The sequence below is a fragment of the Phalangium opilio genome, unplaced genomic scaffold (genome assembly GCF_054372755.1).
Source record: "Phalangium opilio isolate 3A_F unplaced genomic scaffold, DU_Popi_V2 ptg000009l_1, whole genome shotgun sequence".
In the NCBI taxonomy this organism is placed as follows: domain Eukaryota; kingdom Metazoa; phylum Arthropoda; class Arachnida; order Opiliones; family Phalangiidae; genus Phalangium; species Phalangium opilio.
Window position 1 is genome coordinate 3,931,545 of NW_028324146.1, and position 24,530 is coordinate 3,956,074.

Here is a 24,530-nt window from a genome sequence, read left to right on the forward strand (position 1 = left end):
AATTGGATTAGACGTGAAAACCAGATTTGCTTTTGATGCACTCGTGTCAAATAAGCTCCTTGGGGAGTAATTTTGTACAATTACGATCTGATTCACACTGTATTTTATTAGTAATTTAATGCTCTTTAAGAAATTGATCAACACTACTTTCTTTCATATAAAGTTTAACATAATGGTTTAAATTCGGCTCATGTTTCACTATTATGTGCCGGTCAATATGAAAAATTTACAGCTTATGACATACCAATCAAATACTGACCAAAATTAAAAATGGGCTTCAAATGCGTTTACAATATTAATTTGTAATGTGAAGATGCCCTATTTTTTAAATAACAAGATGAGCCTGGCTCATTTTAAACTTTTGCGCTTTCTATGTGTGTTAATATAATATTATAAAAAAGGGTGCTAGTACTTGTTCCGGAATTAAAAAAAAAATAGTAATAAATCAACTTATGAAATTTGGACATCCTCAAAATTTCTTTTCCAGACACCTGGTAAATGTGTTAAGGGTAGATCATGTTAATTTGCAACATTTCGACGTATATTTCAAGTATAAGAGTGATCATGGAGGCGGAGAAGCCCAAGAGACAAATGCAGAAAATGGTCATAAAAGCGTGCACGTTGATTACGACGAAAGCATCCGGTTTGTCGGTTCTCTGACAAGGATGTGATTCAACGTTTAGAGATGGGTCAAGGTCCTCGAAACAATCGCCCTCGGTCAGTTGGCGCAACCTTCAGAATGCAGGAAAAGAATTACATCTACAATAAACCCAGGAAAGTAGAAACTAACCTTCTGTTCACGGTCTTAATCAGGGTTCGCGAAATGTTTTTCTTGAAAAATACCGCCCGATAGGTTATCTTTAAGGGTGTGCTTAGTTTCATTTTGCAAATTCGTGTTTTAGCGTATCTAGCTTTGATTACGTTCCATTGAGTAGTGTCAGACGAGATGATGAATTGTTCCCGATTTTCAATTCCCGTATGAATTCTAGATTTTATGGATAAGTCGCCTCTTTTCTGGTAACACAGATTTGGGTTCGCTTGAGCCCGCTTTGTTACTTCCGCAAATGCGGGACTGGTCAATGCAGTTTTCTGAAATGTAATTGGGAAAAAAAGCTAATATTGTTTGATTTGTGTTAAAACTGGGATTTATACTTAACAAGACTACCTGAATAAAACTGAAGACTGCACCGCCTTTTATCAACAAAGGCTTCGCATTGGGAAAGTGAAATATATCTTCCATGGCGTCGAAAGGAAGAGCTTCCGATTTACTCGAAAACTCTGATGTCATTTCCGACGATACGAAAACCAATACAATAAAAGAGGCTAGATCCCAAGTGACCGAAAGGAATCGAGCGACACCCTTGCACTTGAAACTATTGGGACCTGAGGATAAAATCATCTAGAATTAAATCCGAACGACTGTTACATGTAAGGTTTTTACTTGTTCCCAGAAGGCATTGCAACAAAAATATCCATGGTATTTTTGATTTCCCGTATTTGGAGTTTAGTCTTCCCATAATGTAAATTAGTACAGCCAAAACCAATGATGTCAAAATTATCTAGAATTATAATAAAAAACAGTTTAAATTGTGAGACCAAGCCCCTATTTTGCGGTCGTTCCGAACGAGAAAGAAATAAAATAATTAATATAGTTTAAAGTTTGTTTCATAAATTTTTTTTTTCATTGATCGAATAAGAAATGATTTTCCAAGTAGAATTTTCAATGGTGGTCATTTCGTAAACCAAAGTTAATTTTTAAATGAATATGACTCTCAATCAAATACTAATTACGATATACCGTCATTTTTAGTACGACACCAAATTTCATCGCAAAATATATGCGCTCTTTAGCGAATTTGATACTGACATGCGACAGTTCTTTAGGTTAGGACAAAGGAGAAGCTTTTCTTGGAATTTAACAAAATCAAATAAATATATATATTCTTATTTAATATAACCGCCTTTCCTCGTTCCATTAGTTTATAATTTTATTCAGAAATTTGAGATGTTAATTTACCCATTTGTCAACAACGGAATAAATATCATTTTCCGCTGTTTCATTGGTTCCGAATAATATTTGGTACCGCACGACCAAAAACGGGTGAGAAATGGAGAATTCATTGAAACGATCCTTGGACAGTGTCAACGGAACAACGGAAAAATCTCCTTCCTGTGAAAGCGTTTAATATATTATTATTCGCAGAGCCTCATCGCTAATTAAGAAACATAAAACTACTGACATTTCTCTCGAGCATACCGAGGACTCCGTTCCACGAATTATTAACTTTCGCACCCCAAACTTGATCCGTACTCGGGATGATAGTTACGCTGCCAAATTATTAGGAGAAATGTGGATGTAAGAGTGTCATTTAGAACCTCGGCTATGATTTGCAATTTTATCATTACTTGATTTTGTCGAGCCTTTTTAGAACATCGATTAATTTAATCATGTAGCCAGTTTTTTCTCCATCACTCACAATAGTATATGGTGAATACTGATTAGAAAGACAACGTATTAATTTGGGATAAGACGTTATGGTCAATTGAAGCGCATGGAGGGTCAAAGTAGATTACAAAAACAAGTTTAACCAAGATCTACTGAAAGTATCATGAAAAATGCAAGTATTGACACAATGCAAAATATGCATCGTTTGGAAGGTGTAAAGATTTTAATTGCTTTAATCTCACCTGACGAAAGATGCCTTTGTAGTCTTTTGCTATTTCGTCGTCCATAATGACTTTATTTCTTCTTCAAATGGTGCGAGCATGAACTTGCTCTCAATTTCTCTCTGCGAATGCCGTAAGATCATAGAAGTAAACCCTTAAATTCCGAAAGGAAGTTTATTTTGGTTTCGTTTTCTCCTATAGTTCAATTACGCTGTTTTGCTGCGTGGATTTGACCAATTTATAAATCGTGTGACTAACAATTGTTTTCGACCTAACTTTGGGAGGTATAAATACGAGTTGCTTTCGTATAACTTTTGTTATTCTTCTCTTCACAGTTTCGTGTTTTCTTCTCTTAAAAGCTTTTATATGTAAGTAGTTTTTCCAGTAGATGTTAATCGCTGCACTTTAGTAATGTAACGCGAGACTATTAAAGGAAAGTGTCAATATTAATTCTCTTTTTCTTCAACCATAGAGCATAAAAATATGGTTGCATTGCAGTGCACCAGCCAAGTTGAGAACTCCTCAGAATCTTTTCTCTAAGTAACTTAGACAATTTTAAGCCCAATATTATATCTTCGTTCTGGGTAAAGGTAGATGTCTAAAATTTTCACTTACTAAGAGAACGTATTGCACCCTACTTTTACTAAAGCCGAGAAGGCTTCACACATAAAGTATGTGAGTCGAACGTTTCCATAGCTTTGGGCATGGATTTTATGACTTTCCCGAAGCGAAACTTAGCAGACGAAAAAAAAATAGCCGTTAACCAATCATAGGCTTCTGATCATAGATAACCTCTTTCTGCGAACACACGTTTGCTCCGCGGTTACAGACACACATACAGACACGTCCAGTGTAATACCTGTCCGTGACGTCATCGTCACTCGGAGAGGTAAAAAAAACTTGATGGCGCTGTCGTATGAAACAACACCAGAACAAAAAATGAACAAGGAGTTGTACCTACAAACAGAAGTGAGACCTTGACAAAAACATTAAGAACGCCATTAGTGTCCATCGAGGACGTGTTGTGAAGTTTTCAACAGAGAGGCACTCGTATCATTTGTGTTTCCCTTTAATAATTTTTTTATAAATAAAAACTTCCGGGCGGCAATGGATAGAAGACAAAAATTAAGCGAGAAAAACAAACGCTTAGCAAGAATATCTACCTTCACCAGGGATAAGGGAGGTGAGATGGATTGGAAATGATGATGGGCGACACCCTATCTCTCCCAGTGTACCTCGCACACGCCCCTACCTTTGGTAGGCGATTGCTAAGTGCTGCGGCGTAGCACCATTTTATTTGTAGGGGAACTAGCTTCTGTTTTTAAGATATAGGGGGCGTCCTTTACAATTTCGTCCGGTACGACCCTACCTAACCGCTGAGGATGCTGGGAGGACTACGGTGCCGTAGGTGGGGGTACAGAGGCAACGCTATAGGTATGGGGTTTCCACTCCATTCATCTCTACTTCAAGCCTTCACACTTTCGAAAAAAATATTGCTTTAATGAAAACGGTCGCTCTTGCAGAGGGTGCGAGAATTTTTAATTTTTTCTCGCACCGTCTACACGCGCCTTTACAAAATGCACCTTTAGAGTGATCAAGGAGGCGGCGAAGCCCAAAAATTAAAAATACACGTCCCTAAAATCTAAAATAAACGTTCACTATAGTGCGCTTTGTGTGAGGGAAAATATTTCCTCACTGTAGACCATTACATTAGTTACTTGCAGACAAACCAACGCACAGGGGCCATGAGAATCTTCTTCAATCTCGCCAAGAGGCAACGTCAGACGGAGCCCGCGTTCCCTACACATGGGAGACTAGCCGACTTATACTGCCCCCTTGCGGTGTTTCTTGGCGTGAAGGGAATAGACTCTTATAACGGCCCGACTCCTGTGCTCTTTGCTTTCCCTATGGCATTACAGGAATAGTCTATTCAAAGTTTAATCTTACCGAGAACTGCGCGACAAGTTTTCAAAAGAATATTTACACCTTGGCGAGGAGGAAAACTGAACAGTCAATGCTATTGATTGGATTTTAATACATTTGGTGCTGACATCTAGCACGAGTAACTTTGTTTTTATTTAACTATTATAGTCAACACTTGTTGCTAATATTTAAATTCAACAAGTTATGACTTAACACTAACAATACGATCTGAATCATATATTATACTTAATTTTAAATTCGATATTCGCTTAAGGAGTATCCGCAATTTATAAGCTGGCAAACATTACTTTTATTCTAAGCAATAAAACATTATAGAGTATGTTTCAGAAAGGTTTGGAAGAAATTAGGATGATGTTCCTTGAATATAAATGACTTTTTTCCTAAAAGTCTTCGTCTAAATGTTACAGGCCCTCAAATTCCTCAATAAGTGGTCCCCAAAACAAGGAAATAACCAGAAATGTGAAACTCTAATTGTGTCGCTGACCAAATTGTTATCCTATTTAATATTCAATTGCAAAAGCCACGAATCAATTTTATTAAATGCGAAACTGAAGAATGCTAATATCAATAATGGAGCGTTAGATATGCAACATAAGTTTATAAGATATGTTCCATAAGTATGACACTACCTATTCTTTGTAATGCTAGACACTTACTGAGAGGTAGTTCGAGAACGACAGGCGAGAATTGACTACACTCGGTTTCGCAGCCCATCTTCCTATTTAGTCTGTACTAAGCCTTTGACAACGCCTCACCAGGCGTCGCTTTACGAGAATCTATGACGTTTCACTTACGTCACTCCGTGACAAGCACTGAGTAGCCAGTGACACATTTATGGAACGCATTAACTCATGATGTAATCATAAACAGAATTGTACGTTTAGCCAGGTTTATTTTGTAACGTTTTTGTTTGCTTTGCCGGTCTTTTGAGCTGATAAAGCATTGGTACGTCCATGAGTGAATCATATACTAGCTCCCTATAAGTTACTCAGTCACACTGGCCTAATGTATCCAGCATTTTCTTCCGAATAGTAGTCGAGAGGAGGGGAGGCGGGTGAAAGTGATAGTAGACGGCGCCCTCTCTTAGGGCTTTGAAATTAATATATCGAGAACTTGAAAGTGACGATAGTTCCAAATGGTATTAACGGTTTTGGAGGTTTGACTTCTTTGCGTCACATTCATTCTTTTGCTTATTGAAAAATAATTTTGGTTTCACAACAGGCTTCGTTAAAAATGGGTTGGGCCTTTCATTAAGTTTTTCTATTAGTTCTTTAGACGCATTATTAAAAAGTTTAGTAAGGTTTTCGAGATGACTATTAAGTTGTTGTTTAGCTCTAATTTTTTGATAAAGTTTGGTTCTCTCACCATAAATAGTTCCTGCCTCTGAATGTTGCCTACGGAATAAATTTTTTTATTCCGTAGGCAACGCTCTGAAGTCTGAATTTAAATGAGTTTCTATCATTTGGGCTTTGTCAAAAAATATCCAAAATTCTGCCATTTTAATGCGAAAAAAATAAAACTTCCTATTGCGCCAACCCTAACCCATTAAAATAATTTCAAAGATAAAATACGACTCTGAACCGTCCGCAAACAATCACAACATTTCTGAAGCGTCGTCTGCTTATACTAACTACCTTTCAGTTCAAAGTTTCATTGGTTGATCTCCTTTTCCGGTTTTTTACCGGAAATACGTAAGCGCCGGGAGAAGTGTTATTTTCTCTCACTGTAGGTCGCATATACGTAACACTTTTTTGGCGGGAAGGAAACGCTGGATACATTAGGCCAGTGTGGCTGAGTAACTTATAGGGAGCTAGTATATGATTCACTCATGGTACGTCTGATGGCTGCTCGCTAGTCGAATTTTTCAACCACTATTTTATCCGGAATTTCCCCAATTAGTAACTTGGTAATTGTTAAATATTAGTTCGAAACTACTTTTTGGTTTCTCTGCAACATAAAATTTTTTTTTTGTTAATTGGAGAAATATATATTTCTCAACCGAAAGTCGAACCAGGGACCTACGGGTCGGGAGTGTGATGTTCAGCCATCATGTCTACGGAAACGTCCAAGAAAATGCTTGAGTTACACCAAACTGTTTACACCTTAAGGTTATACTATAGTATTCGGACGGACGCTAGAATTTGTAATAAACCGAGGCTTTCTTATGATCAAGTCCAGCCAAAGCATAGTACGGTACGAAACCGTCTTGTTTATTTTCACAAAGAGAAGGGCATGACATGTATTTCAAAGGACCGTTAATTAATTGCAAATCAATTTCATATGTAACCTTCAACAAAACAAGTTACAAAACTGATGGTAACAACTGTACATTGATGCTCTTAATCATGCGAGTCTTTCAAATATTACACTGATTCGTTAACGGGTGAATTGCTGATATTAGAATAGTAGCAAGTATTCTTTCTTGGGGAGATTTAAAATAATTAAACAAATTAAATTAGAATATCGTCAGTTTCGCTTTTGAAACACCTGGTTAGTTTTTAACATGTTGACGTATATTTCGAGTATTAGAGTGACCAAGGAGACGGAGAAACCAAAGAGACAGACGCAGAAAATAATCATAAAAGCGTGCACGTTGACTACCACGAATGCATTCGGTCTTTCAGTTTTCTGACAAGGGTGTGATTCCACGTTGAGAGATGGGTCAAGGTCCTCGAAACAATCGCCCTCAGTCAGTTGGCGCAGCCTGAAAAGTAAGAAGGTTAATTCTACCGCATGAAACCTGAACGTTTAAGGAGACATTAACCTTCTGTTGACGGTCTTAATCAGGGTTTCCGAAATGTTCTTCTTAAAGTACATCGTCTTATAGGTTGTCATTAAAGGTTTGCTTAATTTCATTTTGCAAATGCCTGTCTCGTGGTATCTGGCCATAATTAAATTCCAAATAATAATGTCAGACTCGATTATAAATGTTTCTCGACTTTCGATTTCCGAGTGAATTTTGCTGTTTTTTACAAAGCCGCTTCTTTCCAGGAAACACGAATGTCGGTTCGATTCAGCTCGCTTTGTTAGTTCAGCAAATGCGGGGTTGGTCAATGCATTTTTCTAAAATGAAAATTTGAAGAAATTTCAAAATCCCAAGATGAAATAGTTTTACATCTGAAGTTTATCGGCTTATGTGAAATATAATTCTATCCGAGAACGCAAATAAAAAAAATGCTAATATCTTTTGAAAATATACCAATATATTTTTAATACTTTTGAAATTAATACCGTCATTGTACTTCTAGTAGTAGCTTTGATCATGACCGAAAACATATTAAGACTGTCACTGTACTTCCAGTTGTAGCTTTGATCATGACCGAAAACATAAATATATGGAAATTGCTCACAACGGGACTATGTGTGGACTAAAATTGTAGGAGTCGCAGCCTGGTAAAATATGGTCACGACACGAAACCCGCTTTCAAATTTTACCAGGAAATTTTCTCACCTTCTTCGAGATTAACTACATAATATAAATGATAATTTGAAATTAAATATTTATTGTACCGTGATAAATAAACGGCACGCAAACAGCCAATGAGGGAGGACTAAGGTGGAAAAAGCACTATTTGCTCATGAGGAGGGGTACTGTTGTTTTCTCGTTCCCGTGAAAGGGCGAGTTTTAGCGGGCGCGTAACATTTTACTTCTCGTTTGGGGGAGACATTTTCTGGTCCATGTAGGAAGATATGGGCCTCCTAAAACCGTGAGAGACTGACTTTTTGAACTTAGTTCAATTAACTTTTCCTTACACGTGAAGCCCTTCCCACGTATGAACGTCCAATATACCTATAAAACACTAGTTTTTGATTGGGAATAAGCTTTAGTTTTCACATGCTCATAACAAGTAGAACACCGAGAGGTGGCTTCACTCGCTCATCCCCAACTTAAAACGGCTACAGATGGGCCCCAAAATCATGCTTTCCTGATTGAAGGACAGAGCTTGTGAGTTTATGTAGAAGAAAAGTAGATAGCTGAGCTGGACATTTCATGCTTTGGTATACTTAGCTTCATTCTCTGCTCAATTTTTGGTTGAAATGCTTCATTTGAGGCGCCACATGTTTGGGTATGGCAGAACACTTGATTAGGCGCTGTACCTAGCTGGGGGACCTTCACACGGGTTCGGCCAGCGGGCCCGGCAACGCCCCTTGAGCAGGTGACTGAGGCGGGACACCGTCAGCGGCGAGCCCAGCCAGGAGATGGACAGGTATGGACTAAGGCAGCAGAAGGCTCGAGGGGAAGGAGGATTTCCCCCCGAGCACAGCAGAGCCATACGGTCCGAATGTGTATCCGCGACCCCCAGAGGGTTGCCAAGAGCTGGGGATGAGCCATAGCAACACCTGGACGGGGGCAAGGCGGCCGAGCAAAACGTTCGCGGAACGGGACAGGGAAAGGTCCGAACCAAGGGCGAACCCAAGGAACCATCCTAACCGGCACACCGAACTCGGGCCCCCTCCGCCACGACAAGGCCTTTTGCTCTGCTCCACCAGGGTGACCACACGATGGAGCTTGAGGGGGCACATGTTAGGGTAGGTGAAAACGATATTAGATCTTCAAAAATCTAATTCATGACCTCCTTAACCCAAGCCGTCACCTCACAGTTGACAATATTTACACGCCACCCCAAATCGAACCCGCTTATGCAGCGCTTGCGTGACTCGATCATAACAGTAGTAAGATCCCTCTTCGAAACGCTATCCGACTAATGTTCATAAATTCCCTTGCTTTCTAATATTACCTGAATAAAACTGAAGACTGCGGTGCCTTGTGTCAACACCGGATACGCATCCGGAAAGTGAAATATATCGTCCATGGAGTCGAAAGGGAGAGCTGCGGATATGCTCGAAAACTCTGATGTCATTTCCGAAGATACGAACACCAGTAACACGAAACAGGCCAGACTCCAAAGGACCGAAATAAACCTAGCAACTCCCTTGCACCTCACAGATTGGGGACCTTAAAGTATACGTCATTAAAATTTGAAAAATGACATTGCTGTTTCAAGTTTTACTCGTTCCCATAAGGCATTGCAACAGAAACATCCAAGGTACTTCGGATTTCACTTTTCCATATTTCGCGTTTAGTTTCCCCGTCATGTAAATCAGCAAAGCCACACCAAACAAGGTCACAATTATCTAGACATGTTAAATATACTTGATTGTAGTTGAAATGGTATTGTCTCGATCGACATAGTAAAAATAAACTGATCACAAAGAAATGTGATTTTTGATGCAGCCATTTTTGTCATAGGCCTATAGCCCAATAATTTAAAAGATCTTTTTGGGAAGATTAAATTCACTCATGTTGCATTTGACAACATTTAACTTGCTATCAAATTGAGACATTTAGGCTCTACTTCAGTTTTACCATGAACTGAAACGTGTATATATTCTTATTTCATGGTTTTTCTTTTCATCTTTCCATGCGTCATTATCAGTTACACGCATATATATTGCTTGACTTCTCTGTCTGTCTTTCTATCTGGGTGAAATTTTGTATACCAATTTGGGCCCTTTCTACCGAAGTGAATTTCTTTCAAATTTCGTGTACATGCTCAAATTTGATGACATTATGTATCAGTAAAATATTTGCTATATTTAAACATTTGCATCTGATTCTCAGAAATTCTCTGTCAAATCGCGGCTTCTGTGCATCGCGTATAAATATTAAAGCATAAATACCAGGGGTAGCATACCATTTAGGTAACATAAAAACGCTATAGTTCAAAATGCATGGGAAAGTGTAAAATAAGGTAATTGCAAGACGACCCAAGGGCTCGTAATAGTAGCCACATCGAACGAGTGAATAGTCCCTCTATACCCTACCCAAATGAGTGGACAATCCCTTTATACCTCACCCTAATGAGTACAATGCTGAAATTATTTACCGTGCATAAAATAAGAGTGAATAGCCCCTCGATAAAATTATTACCCGTATAAATTTACTTATGCTGTAATTGTAACATTCCTTCGAATCGAAGAAAAAATTTAGAGATTATTAATGGTTATTTTAAGAATTAAATTCGCCACTTTCATTTTAGTTAATGAAGTCTGGTGGAATATACGACCCCAAAGATACGATGTGGCTAAAAACCCCAAACATACAAATTCAGAAGTATCCGACCCCACAGATAAAAATTCAAACGTATCAGAACCCACAGATAAAAATTCAAAAGTATCCGACCCCACAGATTAAGAGGTACCCCACCCCACATCACCCCGACATTTTAGAGATAAAACTAAAGGATAAAAACTCGAGGTTTCCATCAAGTCTCTATGGCTCAGTAGTAGAATGTCTTTCTACTGCGTGAGCGACCCTGGTTCGATTCCCGGCTGCGATCTGAAAACATTTTTAATTAAAATTAAATCTCTAACCGAGCCCAGTTACCCGTTTGGGTGGGTTGTGGTAATATAGAGTTCCTTTTAAGCTAAAAAACGATAACGAAAGCGAACACTCCGGCCATAACTACTACTACTACTACTGCTATTACTTTTACTACGGCTCGGGTCAAACTAAGAGCCTCATCGTATATACTACTATCTGGCTAAAAACGAACTTTACTAAAGTTATTACGACTCTTTTTGTTGACAGTTTTAATTGTAAATTAGGACAGATTACTCACCAATTTGTCAACAACAGAATAAATATTATTTTCGTTTCTTTGATTGGTTCCAAATACTATTTGCGTCCTCATAAGCAAAAACGGGTGCGAAATGGGAAAGGCATTGAAACGATCAGTGGACAGTGTTAACGGAACTAAGGAAAAATCTCCTTCCTGTTTATTGAAAGCGTTTAATATAATATTATTAGAAGAGGCTCATCGCTTCATTCTCGAATCATTCAAAACTGACATTTCTCTCAAGCATACCGAGCAGTCCATTCCACGAATTACCAACTTTCGCACCCCAAAATTTATCGTTACTGGGTATGACAGTAACACTGCAAAATTATTTAAGGAGTTTGAATATGGAAGTGACATTTAGAACCACGGCTGATTTCAAATTTTATTACTTTACACTGTCCAGCCTTTTTAGAACACGAAGGAATTGAATCATGAAGCCTGAATTCTCTGTTTGGTCATTCACAATAACATACGGCGACAACTGATAACAAAGGCAATACATTATTTTTAATTTTTAACAAAGACCTGGTCAATCGAAGTGCAAGGATGGCCAAAGTAAATTAAATATTACCATAAGTTTATAAGACAAGTTCCATAAGTATGATAACTACCTATACTTCGTAATGCTAGAGACTTACTGAGAGCTAGTTCGAGAACGATAAGCGAGAATTGACACCACACGCGGCTTTGCAGTACATCTTCCTATTTAGTCTGTACTAAGCCATTGACAGGGCTTCAACAGGCGTCGCTTTATACGAAAATGTATGACGTTTCACCTACGTCACTTCATTACAAGCTCTCAGTAACTAGTGACAAACTTACGGACCATATCTTACGAACTTATGATATCACCAAAATCTACTTAATTATTCGAAAGGTAATGAAAAATATATTATTGGGAATGTCGTAATTATAATTATTATTTTAAGACTGGCAAGAATTTTAATTAAAATGGTTTGTACTTACTTCACGGAAAACGGCTGTGTAGTTTTTTCCAACGTTCATTATGTCTTCTCTTCTATAAATTATTAGAACTTTCAATTTCTCATTGCAGTCGGGAAGGTCTTAAGGGTATAAAATGGAGTAGAATGTAATAGAATACACGTACCTATTTGTATTCGTTCTCCGCACAATGTCATTTTGACGTGGGTTTAATCTTTGTACGGATCGATCCTATAATATTGCGTGTACGCAAATGAAAATTTCCCATGAGAAACCGTACACGCTCATAGACTTAATTACCTAGCTGGCTCATTAGATCGTTAACTTTAATATCATTTTGTGTCATGCCGGAACCAACTTTTCCAGATCACGCAAAAAGATAATTTTTTTTAAACTTTACATTTTTGATAAAGTAACCGCCTATATCGTTAATTATGATGAAGCCTCTACTCGTATATTTCAAAATTTTAAATCGTAGCTTCATCTTGTTTTGATTTTCTTCATTCAGAATGACTTTGCTAGGGCATTATGGAGTTTAAAACTGTCTTAGCTGTGTTGCCAGAACCGAAAACATGCTTCGGGCAAACACCCGCCTTTAACCAGTGGATTTTATCTAACGGTTATGCTCTTTCCAATATATTTTATAAGGTTAAAACTATGGCACCATTGTGTAAAATTTTAATCGTCTTTCAAAATAATTCTTAGTTTTAGAGGCGTTAATGGGTTTCGTCCAAGACTTCAATTAGGAATACAAACCAGGGATAGATTTAATTTTTGAAGTAGGAATGAAGAACGCTTAGTATTTTCTTCAGCCCGACTCAAAGCCCAGTATAGAGCCCCTCCCTCCAACACGTAACGAAAAGTTAAAATTATTGGCTCACTTAAACTACGTTCTGATGACGTTGCTGACGGGAACGGTGAAAAATACGTAATTCTTTTTACATCTGTCGCTATGAACCACCTCTTCTTTCATACCCCCGTCCTGGGGAAGGGGGTCCGGGACTTTGACGCACTCCCAGATTACTCTGTTCTTCATTCCTACTTCTAAAATTAAATCTATCCCTGCACCAACTTTAATCTTGCAAAGTTAGTTTTACTTTCATAGACGTTAACAAGCACCTTTCAGGCAGGGTTTTGAAAAATTAATATGCAATATGCGCCTCGTTTAAGAAAAGAATTCGATTTAAAATGACCCAAGGGATTGTTTCTAGACTTCACTATATGAATATGAATGCCTCCTGAAAATATAATGTAAATTTTACAGACATTTCTGTTTGTCTTTTTATCCCATATCATGAGTGAATCATATACTAGCTCCCTATAAGTTACTCAGTCACACTGGCCTAATGTATCCAGCATTTTCTTCCGAATAGTAGTCGAGAGGAGGGGAGGCGGGTGAAAGTGATAGTAGACGGCGCCCTCTCTTAGGGCTTTGAAATTAACGTATCGAGAACTTGAAACTGACGATAGTTCCAAATGGTATTAACGGTTTTGGTTTCTTTGCGTCACATTCATTCTTTTGCTTATTGAAAAATAAATTTGGTTTCACAACAGGCTTCGTTAAAAATGGGTTGGGCCTTTCTTTAAGTTTTTCTATTAGTTCTTTAGACGCATTATTAAAAAGTTTATTAAGGTTTTCGAGATAACTATTAAGTTGTTGTTTTTCTTATTTTTTGATAAAGTTTCGTTCTCTCACCATAAATAGTTCCTGCCTCTGAACGTAGGCAACGCTCTGAATTCATTTAGGCTTTGTCAAAAAATATCCAAAATTCTGCCATTTTAATGCGAAAAAATAAAACTTTGCGCCAACCCTAATCCATTAAAATAATTTCAAAGATAAAATACGACTGCGAACCGTCCGCAAGCATTCACAACATTTCTAAAACGTCGTCTGCTTATACTTACTACCTTTCAGTTCAAAGATTCATTGGTTGATCCCCTTTTCCGGTTTTTTTGCCGGAAATTCGTAAGCGCCGAGAGTAGTGTTATTTTCTCTCGCTGGGGGTCGCATATAGGTAACACATTTTTGGCGGGAAGAAAATGCTGGATACATTAGGCCAGTGTGGCTGAGTAACTTATAGGGAGCTAGTATATGATTCACTCATGCCCATATACGTGTGTGGAAATTATATTAACATGTGTGCAATTTCACGAGAGTTGTACTTTATAAGAGAGTTTTATTGATCGAAATCCACTACTAATCTTCAAGTATCTACTTTGCTACGTTTTCCAAACTAGAAATTTCATTTAATCACCCCCTTCCCAAATTTTGACCTTATTTAGTATGTCACCTTTCCACGAGATTGAAATCTCTTTATGACAGGTTTTCAAAAGGTTGCCACTTTTTCTAATACTGATCATAGTTGAAACTTTTTACGAAAAATCGACACTAATAATTTGTTTTGTTGTTTATAGTATAAAGAGGGTAGTAATTATTTTCTACTTTTCCATACTTGTAGCTTTTATGCAACTTAAATGAAAATAACTTTTTGTTTTGTTCATAAGTTCATAAGATATGTTCCATAAGTTTGTTACTGGTTACTAAGTGCTTGTCATGAAGTGATGTAGATGAAACGTCATAGATTCTCGTGGTGAGGCGCTGTCAAAGACTATATAGAAAGATGGACTGCAAAACTAACCGAGTGTTGTCAATCAATTCTCGCTTGTCGTTCTCGAACTAGTTCTTAGAAAGTCTCTAGCATTATGAAGTATAGGCAGTGTCATACTTATGGAACATATCTTATAAACTTATGGTATTGTGAATGATATATGAACAAAATGTAAAATGTACTTGGAAAATAACTCTCAGAAGTTTCGTTAGAATTATCAAAATCAAAAACCACTGTAAGATTTAAGTGAAACTTTGGTATGTACTACAGTAATTACGCAGCCAGCCAAATTTTTAATTCGAAGTTAAGTATATTGATTTGGAATTTTGTCTCTTAGTATTTATCGCGTGCACGGTCATTAAGGAACGCGTAAGGAAATTAAAGAGCGCTAGAAAGTTTGCGTGTGCGTCCCCGTCAGAATCCCACTTCCACTTCAGCTCGTATTGGGAAACGAGTTGAGAAACCAAAATATTACCTCTCCGACATAGCCACTTATTTACCAGAATTTGCAACTTTTGCTATTTATTGATAAGCAACTGCAGGCGTTAAAATTAAAATGACAAATAGTTCTATCCACATGCTGTGTGTTGGCATGTAAACACTATCCTCATGAGTAAATACTTTGCTATGTTTACGTGATATGCCCGATTAGCATTTTTGATTGACAGTAAAAGATTTTCTCAAACTAAATATCATTTCTTTGTGAAAGTTACGCTTCTGATTTCTTGTTAACTTGAAAGGTTGACACTTAGTCTATTTTCTGTTTTAGAAATATTTCTAATTTTCAAACTACAAAACAAATTTAATGTGCTTAATATTCACATTTTCATGTTTTTAAAACTACCTTAACCTTATAGTTAGACTATACCATCCCTTTACGTTAATTTTAGTCGCTCAAATTAATTGTTTGCGAACATAACAATGCGCTATGCAAAGACGTAATTACCGACAACAATATCATAGCGAAACATGCCACGTACGTACGTTAATTGCAAAAAAGAAAAACCACATTTTCTCACTACCTAGCATTATTTTTACTTTCGAAAGAGAACTTTAGTGAAAATCATATCAAAGGCAAAAAGAAATAGCAAAAAGTGAGGTGCTGGGGTGGTTGAAAGCCTCTCTAGTTTCTTTGCCTTGTAGGTCAATCAGCGTTCTATTTTAGGACGTTATCAACCAACGAAAAGAGTTGGAATATGAATTTATTCACTGACATGAATAACTAAAAGGCTTACCCTTGGTTGCCTCTTACTCGGCGATAGGAGAAGCCTATTTAGTTTTGGCATAGCCTACTAGAAAACTGCGCTCGGCCTACATTTAGCACGAGCAGCTTGCGTACGTGAGCGCAGTATTCGATTGGGCTATGCCCTAAGCTACGAGAAACCGAAAGAAACGCCCAAATAACAAGGTTTGTTTCTTGCTGGTTTTTTCCACAGTGGACTACATGGTAATGCAAGACAATCATCCGTGTTAGAAATGTAAGCCCTACAAAACTGGTAGGCTTACCCTAGAGTAATACAGCACTGTTTCAATATAATAATTTATTCTCACTCACCCAGTCATCGTTTAAAGTTTAAAATAAAAAGTACAAAATAAAATACAAGGTAAAAAGCAGAGCTTCCTCTCTTCGGTGAGCAGCCAAAAGATAAAGATATCCTCCTGGTCCCCGGCCCCTCCTTTTATAGACACAGGGTCTCGAGTCGGGTCTAAGGGTTCCTTCCCCCTTGACTTTTGGTCAAGGGGTTAAGTCTCTGTCGGGATTCCGACGAGGACAGTTGCACGGTGCACTAGGACTTTCTTAGACCCCCCTGGTAGTTTTACAAGCGTATGCTCGTTCCGCTGAACCCCAAGATCGCTAATTTTAACGTTATGAGGAGCAACGGCCTACCAGGGGTAACGCCATTTCGCGTTTGCGATATAGCCGTTACAGAAAATAAATTCATGGTTGGAGGTACTTTGGGCGTTATGTTATTTTGCCGGGCAGAGCCGGTAGATCTAATCCGGTGTCATCGCTCTAGTATTCATACACCATTCAGTTTTTCCAAAAAAAAAAAAAAAAAACCTCACCTCGGGGAAGGGGGCAGAAAATATATTTTTCTTGTCCCATAGGCAATGTGACTCACACGTCGCCAGCGTCTTTCTTACTCTCCCTTCATCAGCTATTTGCACTTGAAACTACAGAGCATTAATTTTTTTGCTTCGATCCAGAAACGTGTATACGTTAGAAACCTTGTAATTACACACAATTGCGTAAGATGGCATTGCCAAACAAGTCAAATAAGCAAGGCGCTTTTACTGCAAAGGTATAATTGCATTATTTTTTGGTTTTGAGCGTGGAATATACTGCGATTTTTTTAGGGAATCGCTGTGACAATGCGTGGTAATACTTCACGTTCACGCGTTAGTCCGAAAAATAAGTTCATAGCAGTTCGATGCGTAAGAATCCTGAATATTCTGTTAATGTTAACTGTATGCGTTTATCACACTGGATCGTTTCTGGACGAATACTTCGAGTATCCAACAGTGCAAAGCGTTCGTATTGACAAATCCGGGAAAGTGGAATTTCCAGCCGTTACAATTTGCAATAATAACAGGTTTGCTGTCTAATAATTTCGATTCAATTTGGAAACGATTAGCAGAAATATGTAGGGAGATTTAACGTCTTAATCTGTTGCTATATTGCTTGGAAATCCGCGGTTTGGATAGACTTAGTATTTTAGGTCTTGGCAGTATTGTCTGCTTGATATATGGATGAAAAGACGCTAGATAGGGCTTTAAAGTTTTCAGTCCACAAAAGTCCTTTTGTTTTAAGCCAAATCTGCCGTCTTTGTTGTTCATATAAGGGATGTTGCGTCTTTAGAAAACAAGGTGATCAAATACCAGATTCTATTTCTTCCCCGACTTTTGAAATGGATCTATAGTGCTTAATGTTCCTGTATTTAAATCTAAACAAACCTTAATTAAAAACTACTTTGCCCTGAAATTGTTTATTTCTTAGAATTTTGTTCAATGTGATTTGTAAAAATTCCGCGAAAAACCTTGATAAGCTATGGTCGAAGTTAAAAGCGTTATCGTTGGAGCCTTGCAAAAAAGATTATGACGGATCAAGAGGCACTTTTTCGCATTACCTTCCAGTTCCAATTTCAGGAATATCAGTTGACCCCGACATTTCATTTTCCGTAAGTTCAGATATTTATTGCACTGTTTATTACTGAGAACTGATCAGGAAGTAAAACGACGCCTTGTGATCGAGGTAATGTCAGACTAGTACCTCCTAAATACGGAAGTGAACTGCAAAATGAGTGTGGTCAGTTCTCGTCTAGTTGTTCAATTAACTATAGTAAGGCTGTAGCCAGTAGCATGCATAGTTGATCTGTATTAATACTAACGTATTATGGATTCCCAACTATTCCAAGAAGCTAGAAATCAAATATACGAAACACCCGCGGCTATAAATCGAGGCGGGAATAGCTATGTCAGGTGGGAAAAAGGAACTATATCTATCGGGAGAATCCTGAGTGGTAGGTTTGAAATTTCGCCCATGCACGGAAGAGAAAAAATACAGATTTTCCTCTCACTCACAAGGTTGCGGGAGAGGGGTGTTACAAGATACATTCTTTATCTGTTGAAAGTACGCCTAAGCCAAATGCCTTTTGGACGGTAAGAGATGGGAATCCGTAATATGTTAGTTTTTATACATATCCATGGTCGCATTGATTACATTCTTGGAGTTAAACGAATAGTTAAAAGGCTTAGAGTTCATTCATTAGGTGACACAGGGAATTCTATTAAATGGAAATTCACATTTGTTCGCTGATTTAGGTAACGAACGTGTTTGGTTGTGGGAAAAGAGACCGATTTCTAACGTTACAGGAAGATGAATATGCGACATATTACAGCAACGTCATGAAACTGAACCAAACTGAACTCAAAAAGGCTGGCCACAAACCTTGGGACCTCATTAGGACCGCTAACTATTACTTTCAAGAAGTCGACATAGAGTAATTTGCACAATAATTAATAATAATATTGTCATACTTACAATAATTTTAGAGGAAAAATTTTAAAAATCAGTTTAAGTATGAACTTTGAAAATTTAAATAGGTCGAACACCTATGAACACAGTGAGCATAGGGGAATATACTTTTATCATTTACCAAGGATAGATTTAATTTTAGAAGTAGGAATGGAGAACAGAGTAATCTGGGCGCGCGTCAAAGTCCCGGACCCCCTTCCACGGGACGGAGGGGTATGAAAGAAGAGGCGGGTCATAGCAACAGAGGTAAAAAGAAATTCCGTATTTTTCGCCGTCCCCGTCAGCAACGTCATCAAAACGAAGTTTAAGTGAGTCAATAAGAAAATGCTAATCGTTCTCCATTCCTATCTACCTCTAAAATTAAATCTATCCCTATCTTGATATACTAGAAAAAACAGAGATCTTTCCTCACGTTTAGCTTTAAACAGTCAGTTAGAATGAGTTTATATGTCGAGTAATAAATTAGTTATAGCGTCAATAGGCCAAAAATGACGTCAAAGTCCCATTTGGAGAAATGAATGGTAAACTCATCATGTTTCCGCTTAGTGGCTATAGATGGCACAGTTTTAAACGTTTTATGTTCGAATGCTTCGTTATGTTCATTGAACCTGATTTTGTGACTGAGTGCGAGACCTATAAGCAATTATTGGGGAAATAATGCGTTTCACATTTCCTTCCAAAGGATAAGGGCTTTTGACGCTACTCGGTCTAGAGATACTCCAGTTGTTAAAATTATTGTTTAAAAATACATAAAAAATGCTGTTGTTGATTTTGGATTTGGTTTGACACTTTTTAGAAAATTCCTACTAATGAACAGCGTAGAAACGGGAAATTGCTACAAGTTTAAACCCGATAAATCTATCAAACCGTCTAGTGGATTAAATTCAGGTATTAATTCAAATAATAAAATTAATTTATGATAAACAAAATAGGTGGTGCACGGGACCGAAGCGAGACCGAAGTACAGTGGGTTCTTACGGCAATTTTGAGCCAAAAGTGCTCTATGATATTTTGCACTAACGACCTCCGTTATCATTGGAGTGTTTCACGATTCACCCCTTAATTACAATTAATAAACTGAAAGACAATGCTAGTTTAATTAAGGAGCCATCTGTAAAATTACTAATAACTTGTAAATGGTGTTCCAGACGGTAAAATGTCATAGAACATTTTCGACAAGAAAATGCCCATGGAACTCACTGTACTTCGGTCCTACCTTATCTTTTAAACACTCTGTATATTTAACGACTTTCAGGTTTAACAATCGTATTTGAATTGGAAAAAGACGAATATTTTCTGACAAGCTATATCAACAATGCTTATGGGATTCGCGTCTCACTGGGACCAAGCCACGATGAATTAGATATTGAAAAAGAAAACAGTTTCTTCCTGTCAGAAAAAATATATAGCATTATAGCCATTAAACAAGTAAGTCTAACAAAAATTGTTCCAGTTTTATGCCGTCAGGTCGTTTGACTTGTTTTTGACAGGTGACAATTAAAAGGTTGAAGGCTCCTTACGCCGACAATTGCAAAGATTACTTTGGTTCAACAAGAACGGTAAGAATGGTATCTCAAAAGCACCAAAACGGAATAATAAAATCATTAAGCAGGGAGGTAACGGAGTCCGATCAACCTAAACAATAACCTGAAAAACCGCGTAACTACGCACATCATAAAAGCTACTTACACTAAAAATAGTCCTTACATTACGCGACTTTCCCATGACGTGGCAAAATACAGTGTAAACAACTTGAATCCTTTTTACAACTCTAAAGCTAACTTCCACAAGTTCCACTTCTAACAAGTAGGGAAACCAAAATAAACCTCTTCGAGTCGAGACGCAATTAAGAGGTTTACTAAAATAATTTAATAAATATAATTAATATTAATTATTTTAATCGTCATTAATTTAGCTTAATTATAGTTAAATAGTTTTAAAAACTTTATTCCTAAAATAATTTCAAAGATAGCTATTGTTGACATTGAATTCAAGCGTATTCTTTTTTAAAAAGTTTTGGAAATTTAGGGTATATAAGGCGAATAATTCATATTAGATGATGAGAAAACTCGCAATTGCGTGATTATTTGGTAGAAGCCCTGCCATTGGAAGGCTATACGTTTCTCGTAACCATATAGCCCATCGCCACGTAAATTTTAACCCTAACGATGATAATGGAGTAGAAGCTAATATTTCTTCGTGCGAACGCCTTTGCTCCGTTTGCCAACTGCAACAGCGGTGACAGACACACACACACACACAGACATGTCCAGTGTTACAGTGTAATACCTCTCCATGACTTCATCGTCACTAGGAGAGGTGATAAGGCAGAATACACTTTGAACCATTATTTTGTTCTCTACGCGCCCCCTGACGCCATTAAGCGTAGCAATGACGATAGAAACTCGTTAGCCAATTAGGGACGGGTGTAAATATCAGGCTGGTTATGGTCTTGATACAGCCGTAAAGCAATGTGGATATCCAACTCTTATTATTCCGTTCCGATAACAATTATCAAGAGAGTGAATAACATAAAAAGTTTCCATTGTTCAGAATTGCACTAATCTGTGTGTTCAGCGTTCCGCCACTCGCATTTGTTCGTGTTACAATCCAATAATCAGCGAATTCCCGGGATACCCAGCCTGTGACTTTACCAATCTAACACAAAGCGAGTACCAGAATTTTATTAACTTTTTTTTCAAGTACTAAATTGAATTATTAAAATTAATTATTTCAGTTTGTTGTTTAAGAAAAGCCGAATCTGAATTGGTTAATAATGCTAAAAGCTGTTTCTGTCCTTTACCCTGTTTGTAAGCGCATTAACTATTTGACTGCAATTAGAACAATAATTAGAATAATTAAACTTAATTTTTTAGAGAAATTAAACACGAAACATCAATTTCCTACAATACAGCGCCAAGTTTAGTTTTGGTGAGTTTTAAATTCCGCTTCAATATCGCCATTAGCATAATATCGACAAATATGGCACGCAAAAAATAAGTTAATGAAGGTATGTTATCGAGTAAAACAAATTTCCGATGGTCAATTAAAGTGTCGTGGCGTAGCGGTTATGGCTTTCGTCTCACCACAGGATCCTGGACTGTGGTACCGTATGAAAATCATTGCGTTCGCAAGTTAAATTTCTTCACAATTGTTAAATGAATTTTCCTCGCTGTGTTAACCGGTTTCTCCTTTCCAAAAACACTTAACGGTAATAGTCAAGTGTAGGAGGCTGTCGGTTAGCTGTGGAATGCCTATTTGTTAATTGTATAAACCTTCCTTAGAGCTATCCCTGGTGAGGCAGAGTCAATAGCTATAAACCCAAATAAGGTATATGTTTTTAGCTAGAGCCTCGTGCATCCCTTTTCAAACAATACCCTTGTCTATTACTTGAAATTTGGCATAACGGCAATGGAAAGTGTCATATTTGTTGTTATTACGTTACATTTGGCACTAGCAAACATATTACTAAGCCTTGTTTTCAATTTTAAAAACCAAAGGACGAAGGTCAAGGAAAGTACGTACGAATATTAGCAAATAAAGAATTTTAAACTAAATTGTAAATTATCTGTATAATTTGATACAGATTTAAAATATATTTTTCAAATTTGGAGCAAGTTGTATACTCAACTCACGGAAAATACACGGTAAATGCGCGTATCTCAAATCTAGTGGTTTTTGTTGATTTTATAAAATATATTTTAATGGTTACAGATGCAGGACTTGTTGGGGGGAATCGGAGGTCATTTGGGTTTATGGCTCGGATTATCGTTGCTATCATCGCTCGAAAGCTTTCAAGTCATGCTACTCAGATATATTAGTGGAAAATCAAATTTAAAATCGACCAAAACAGTTAAAGTCAAAAGTGTAAAATAATGGATTTGCGCTAAAAGCTTAAATAATACCGTGTACTGTTTCAACTTTCTTAAGAGACTGTGGATAAAGGAGGACATAAAATAAGGAAGAAAGAACAAGAAAAGTGTATTATTGACTGCTATTCCCAATGGATTACCTAAACAGTTGTGGACAAAAAGGTGCACATTGTAAATTGGAAGCAAAATCCAAGTATAACCCGTCAAATGTTTTGAGCAAAATACCTTTTTTTTTGGTATATTTTTCAAAAATAAAATCACACGTTTCTAAAAATCTAACTGTATTTCACTGCTTTGGTTGATGCTTGATAGCTAATCAAGACCAAAGATGCTTGGTGAGACTCATTTTTAACTTGAAATTCTTGATACTTCACTGTAAAAAATGAGCGTGCTTTTGGCATTCAAAAATGGTAGCGACCGTTCAATTTTGAACAAGCCTCTATTGACGCATTCAGATTTAACCAGAGATATTCAATTTTGAACGAGGAGTGTTTTACGCGTTCAAAACTATCCATTAGCATTCGTTTTTGAACAAACTACCGTCATATTGATTAGAACTTAACTATAGCATTCATTTTTGAATAACTTATGTATTACCATTCAAAAATTAATCTTTATCCCATTCAATTTTGAATAACCACCTTGCGCTAATGAAGCGTTCAGTTATGGTAGTTATGGCGTTCTATAGGTTATATAAGTATTAAAAGAAGAGCGTTTTAGACGTTCAAATAACAAATTTTTGCGCATTCAGACGAGGATGTTAATGGCGTTCCAACGAGATTGTTTTTGACACTCAAATGAGAGCGTTATGGGTGTTCAAACGAGTGTGATATAGGCGTTCAAACGAGAGCGTTATGGGCGTTCAAACGAGTGTGATATAGGCGTTCAAACGAGAGCGTTATGGGCGTTCAAACGAGTGTGATATAGGCGTTCAAACGAGAGCGTTATGGGCGTTCAAACGAGTGTGATATAGGCGTTCAAACGAGAGCGTTATGGGCGTTCACACGAGAGTGTTTTTGGGGTTTAAACGAGTGTTTTGGCTAGAAAACAACACTATAAGAAAAACAGCGTTCAATGGGTATTCAAAAGTGGGATTGTTCACGAGCTCGAGCCAGCTCGGGTTCGTGACGAACGAGCCGAGTTCGAGCCGAGACGAGCCGAGCCGCCACTTTTGCGGCTCTATTAATTAACGAGCGTCGAGCGAGCTTTTTTATGGTCGAGCCGAGCCGAGCCGACAGGCATCGAGCCACTACGACTCGCGAGCCGGCTCGCGAGCTTGGTCACTGATATAGTGCTTCCCTTTTAGTCTTTATTCTCTCCACCAATAGCTTTCCGATGTATTTTTACACGAAATATAGCGTGGGAAAAATCTCTCGTCTCTAACCCTGAGCACATTTTACCGAGCGGGTTTTACTGAACCTCTACATTCCTAAACATGAGATGGCATTTCGTTCTCAAGTTTGACGTTGGTAGTAGCAATTTTTTTAAAAATGTATATATTAATCGAGCCAGCTTGGCTCGGCTCGATCATTTTCGAGCCGAGCCGAGCTAGAGCCGAGCCAAGACCCAGCTCGACTCGAGTCGAGCCGAGCCGCCGGTTTTTTGAGTCAAGCCGAGCCGAGCTTTTAAAAAGCTCGCTCAGCTCGGCTCGTGAACAGTCCTATTCAAAAGTAAGCGCAATTGTTCATTATTGAACAGTTTGGAAATGTCAGGCGTTCAATCAGGAAAAGTGTGCAGTATCATCCAAGATCTTGGGTATCAAAACAAAACTTTCAATAATAATCCAATAACATCTCAACAATTTACTGTAACTTGCTAATTTACCCTGAATTAAATA

The 24,530-nt window shown here is 37.6% G+C and overlaps 3 protein-coding genes and 1 long non-coding RNA gene across 5 annotated transcripts; 2 read left to right on the top strand and 2 right to left on the bottom strand.

Annotated features, from left to right (window-relative positions):
• Positions 1-347: 347 nt before the first annotated feature.
• On the bottom strand, positions 348-2,526 carry LOC149713405 (glutamate receptor U1-like). The gene is made up of 7 exons (XM_089843746.1): positions 2,407-2,526; positions 2,241-2,328; positions 2,018-2,170; positions 1,442-1,559; positions 1,166-1,383; positions 791-1,089; positions 348-732 (listed from the first exon to the last, which is right to left on the bottom strand). The coding sequence occupies exons 1-7, from the start codon at positions 2,448-2,450 to the stop codon at positions 504-506; spliced, it is 1,149 nt and encodes a 382-aa protein (XP_089699872.1). The 5' UTR covers positions 2,451-2,526; the 3' UTR covers positions 348-503.
• Positions 2,527-6,745: 4,219 nt separating this feature from the next.
• LOC149713406 (uncharacterized) lies at positions 6,746-9,546 on the bottom strand. Its single transcript, XM_089849531.1, has 4 exons — positions 9,351-9,546; positions 7,376-7,674; positions 7,099-7,315; positions 6,746-6,898 (listed from the first exon to the last, which is right to left on the bottom strand). Exons 1-4 carry the CDS (start codon positions 9,471-9,473, stop codon positions 6,746-6,748), a joined length of 792 nt encoding a protein of 263 aa, XP_089705657.1. The 5' UTR covers positions 9,474-9,546.
• Positions 9,547-17,040: 7,494 nt separating this feature from the next.
• On the top strand, positions 17,041-20,467 carry LOC149713407 (acid-sensing ion channel 4-A-like). Its single transcript, XM_089849532.1, has 7 exons — positions 17,041-17,088; positions 17,144-17,379; positions 17,784-17,964; positions 18,608-18,786; positions 19,618-19,709; positions 20,077-20,249; positions 20,312-20,467. The coding sequence occupies exons 1-7, from the start codon at positions 17,041-17,043 to the stop codon at positions 20,465-20,467; spliced, it is 1,065 nt and encodes a 354-aa protein (XP_089705658.1).
• A 1,091-nt stretch (positions 20,468-21,558) lies between these two features.
• LOC149713408 (uncharacterized) lies at positions 21,559-22,887 on the top strand. 2 transcript variants are annotated; one of them, XR_016369041.1, is made up of 4 exons: positions 21,559-21,631; positions 21,698-21,752; positions 22,408-22,468; positions 22,536-22,887. It is a non-coding gene; the product is annotated as an uncharacterized LOC149713408 (long non-coding RNA). The 2 variants fall into 2 exon arrangements; XR_016369040.1 differs by lacking the exons at positions 21,559-21,631; positions 21,698-21,752 and adding an exon at positions 22,190-22,338.
• The last annotated feature ends 1,643 nt before the right edge of the window (positions 22,888-24,530 follow it).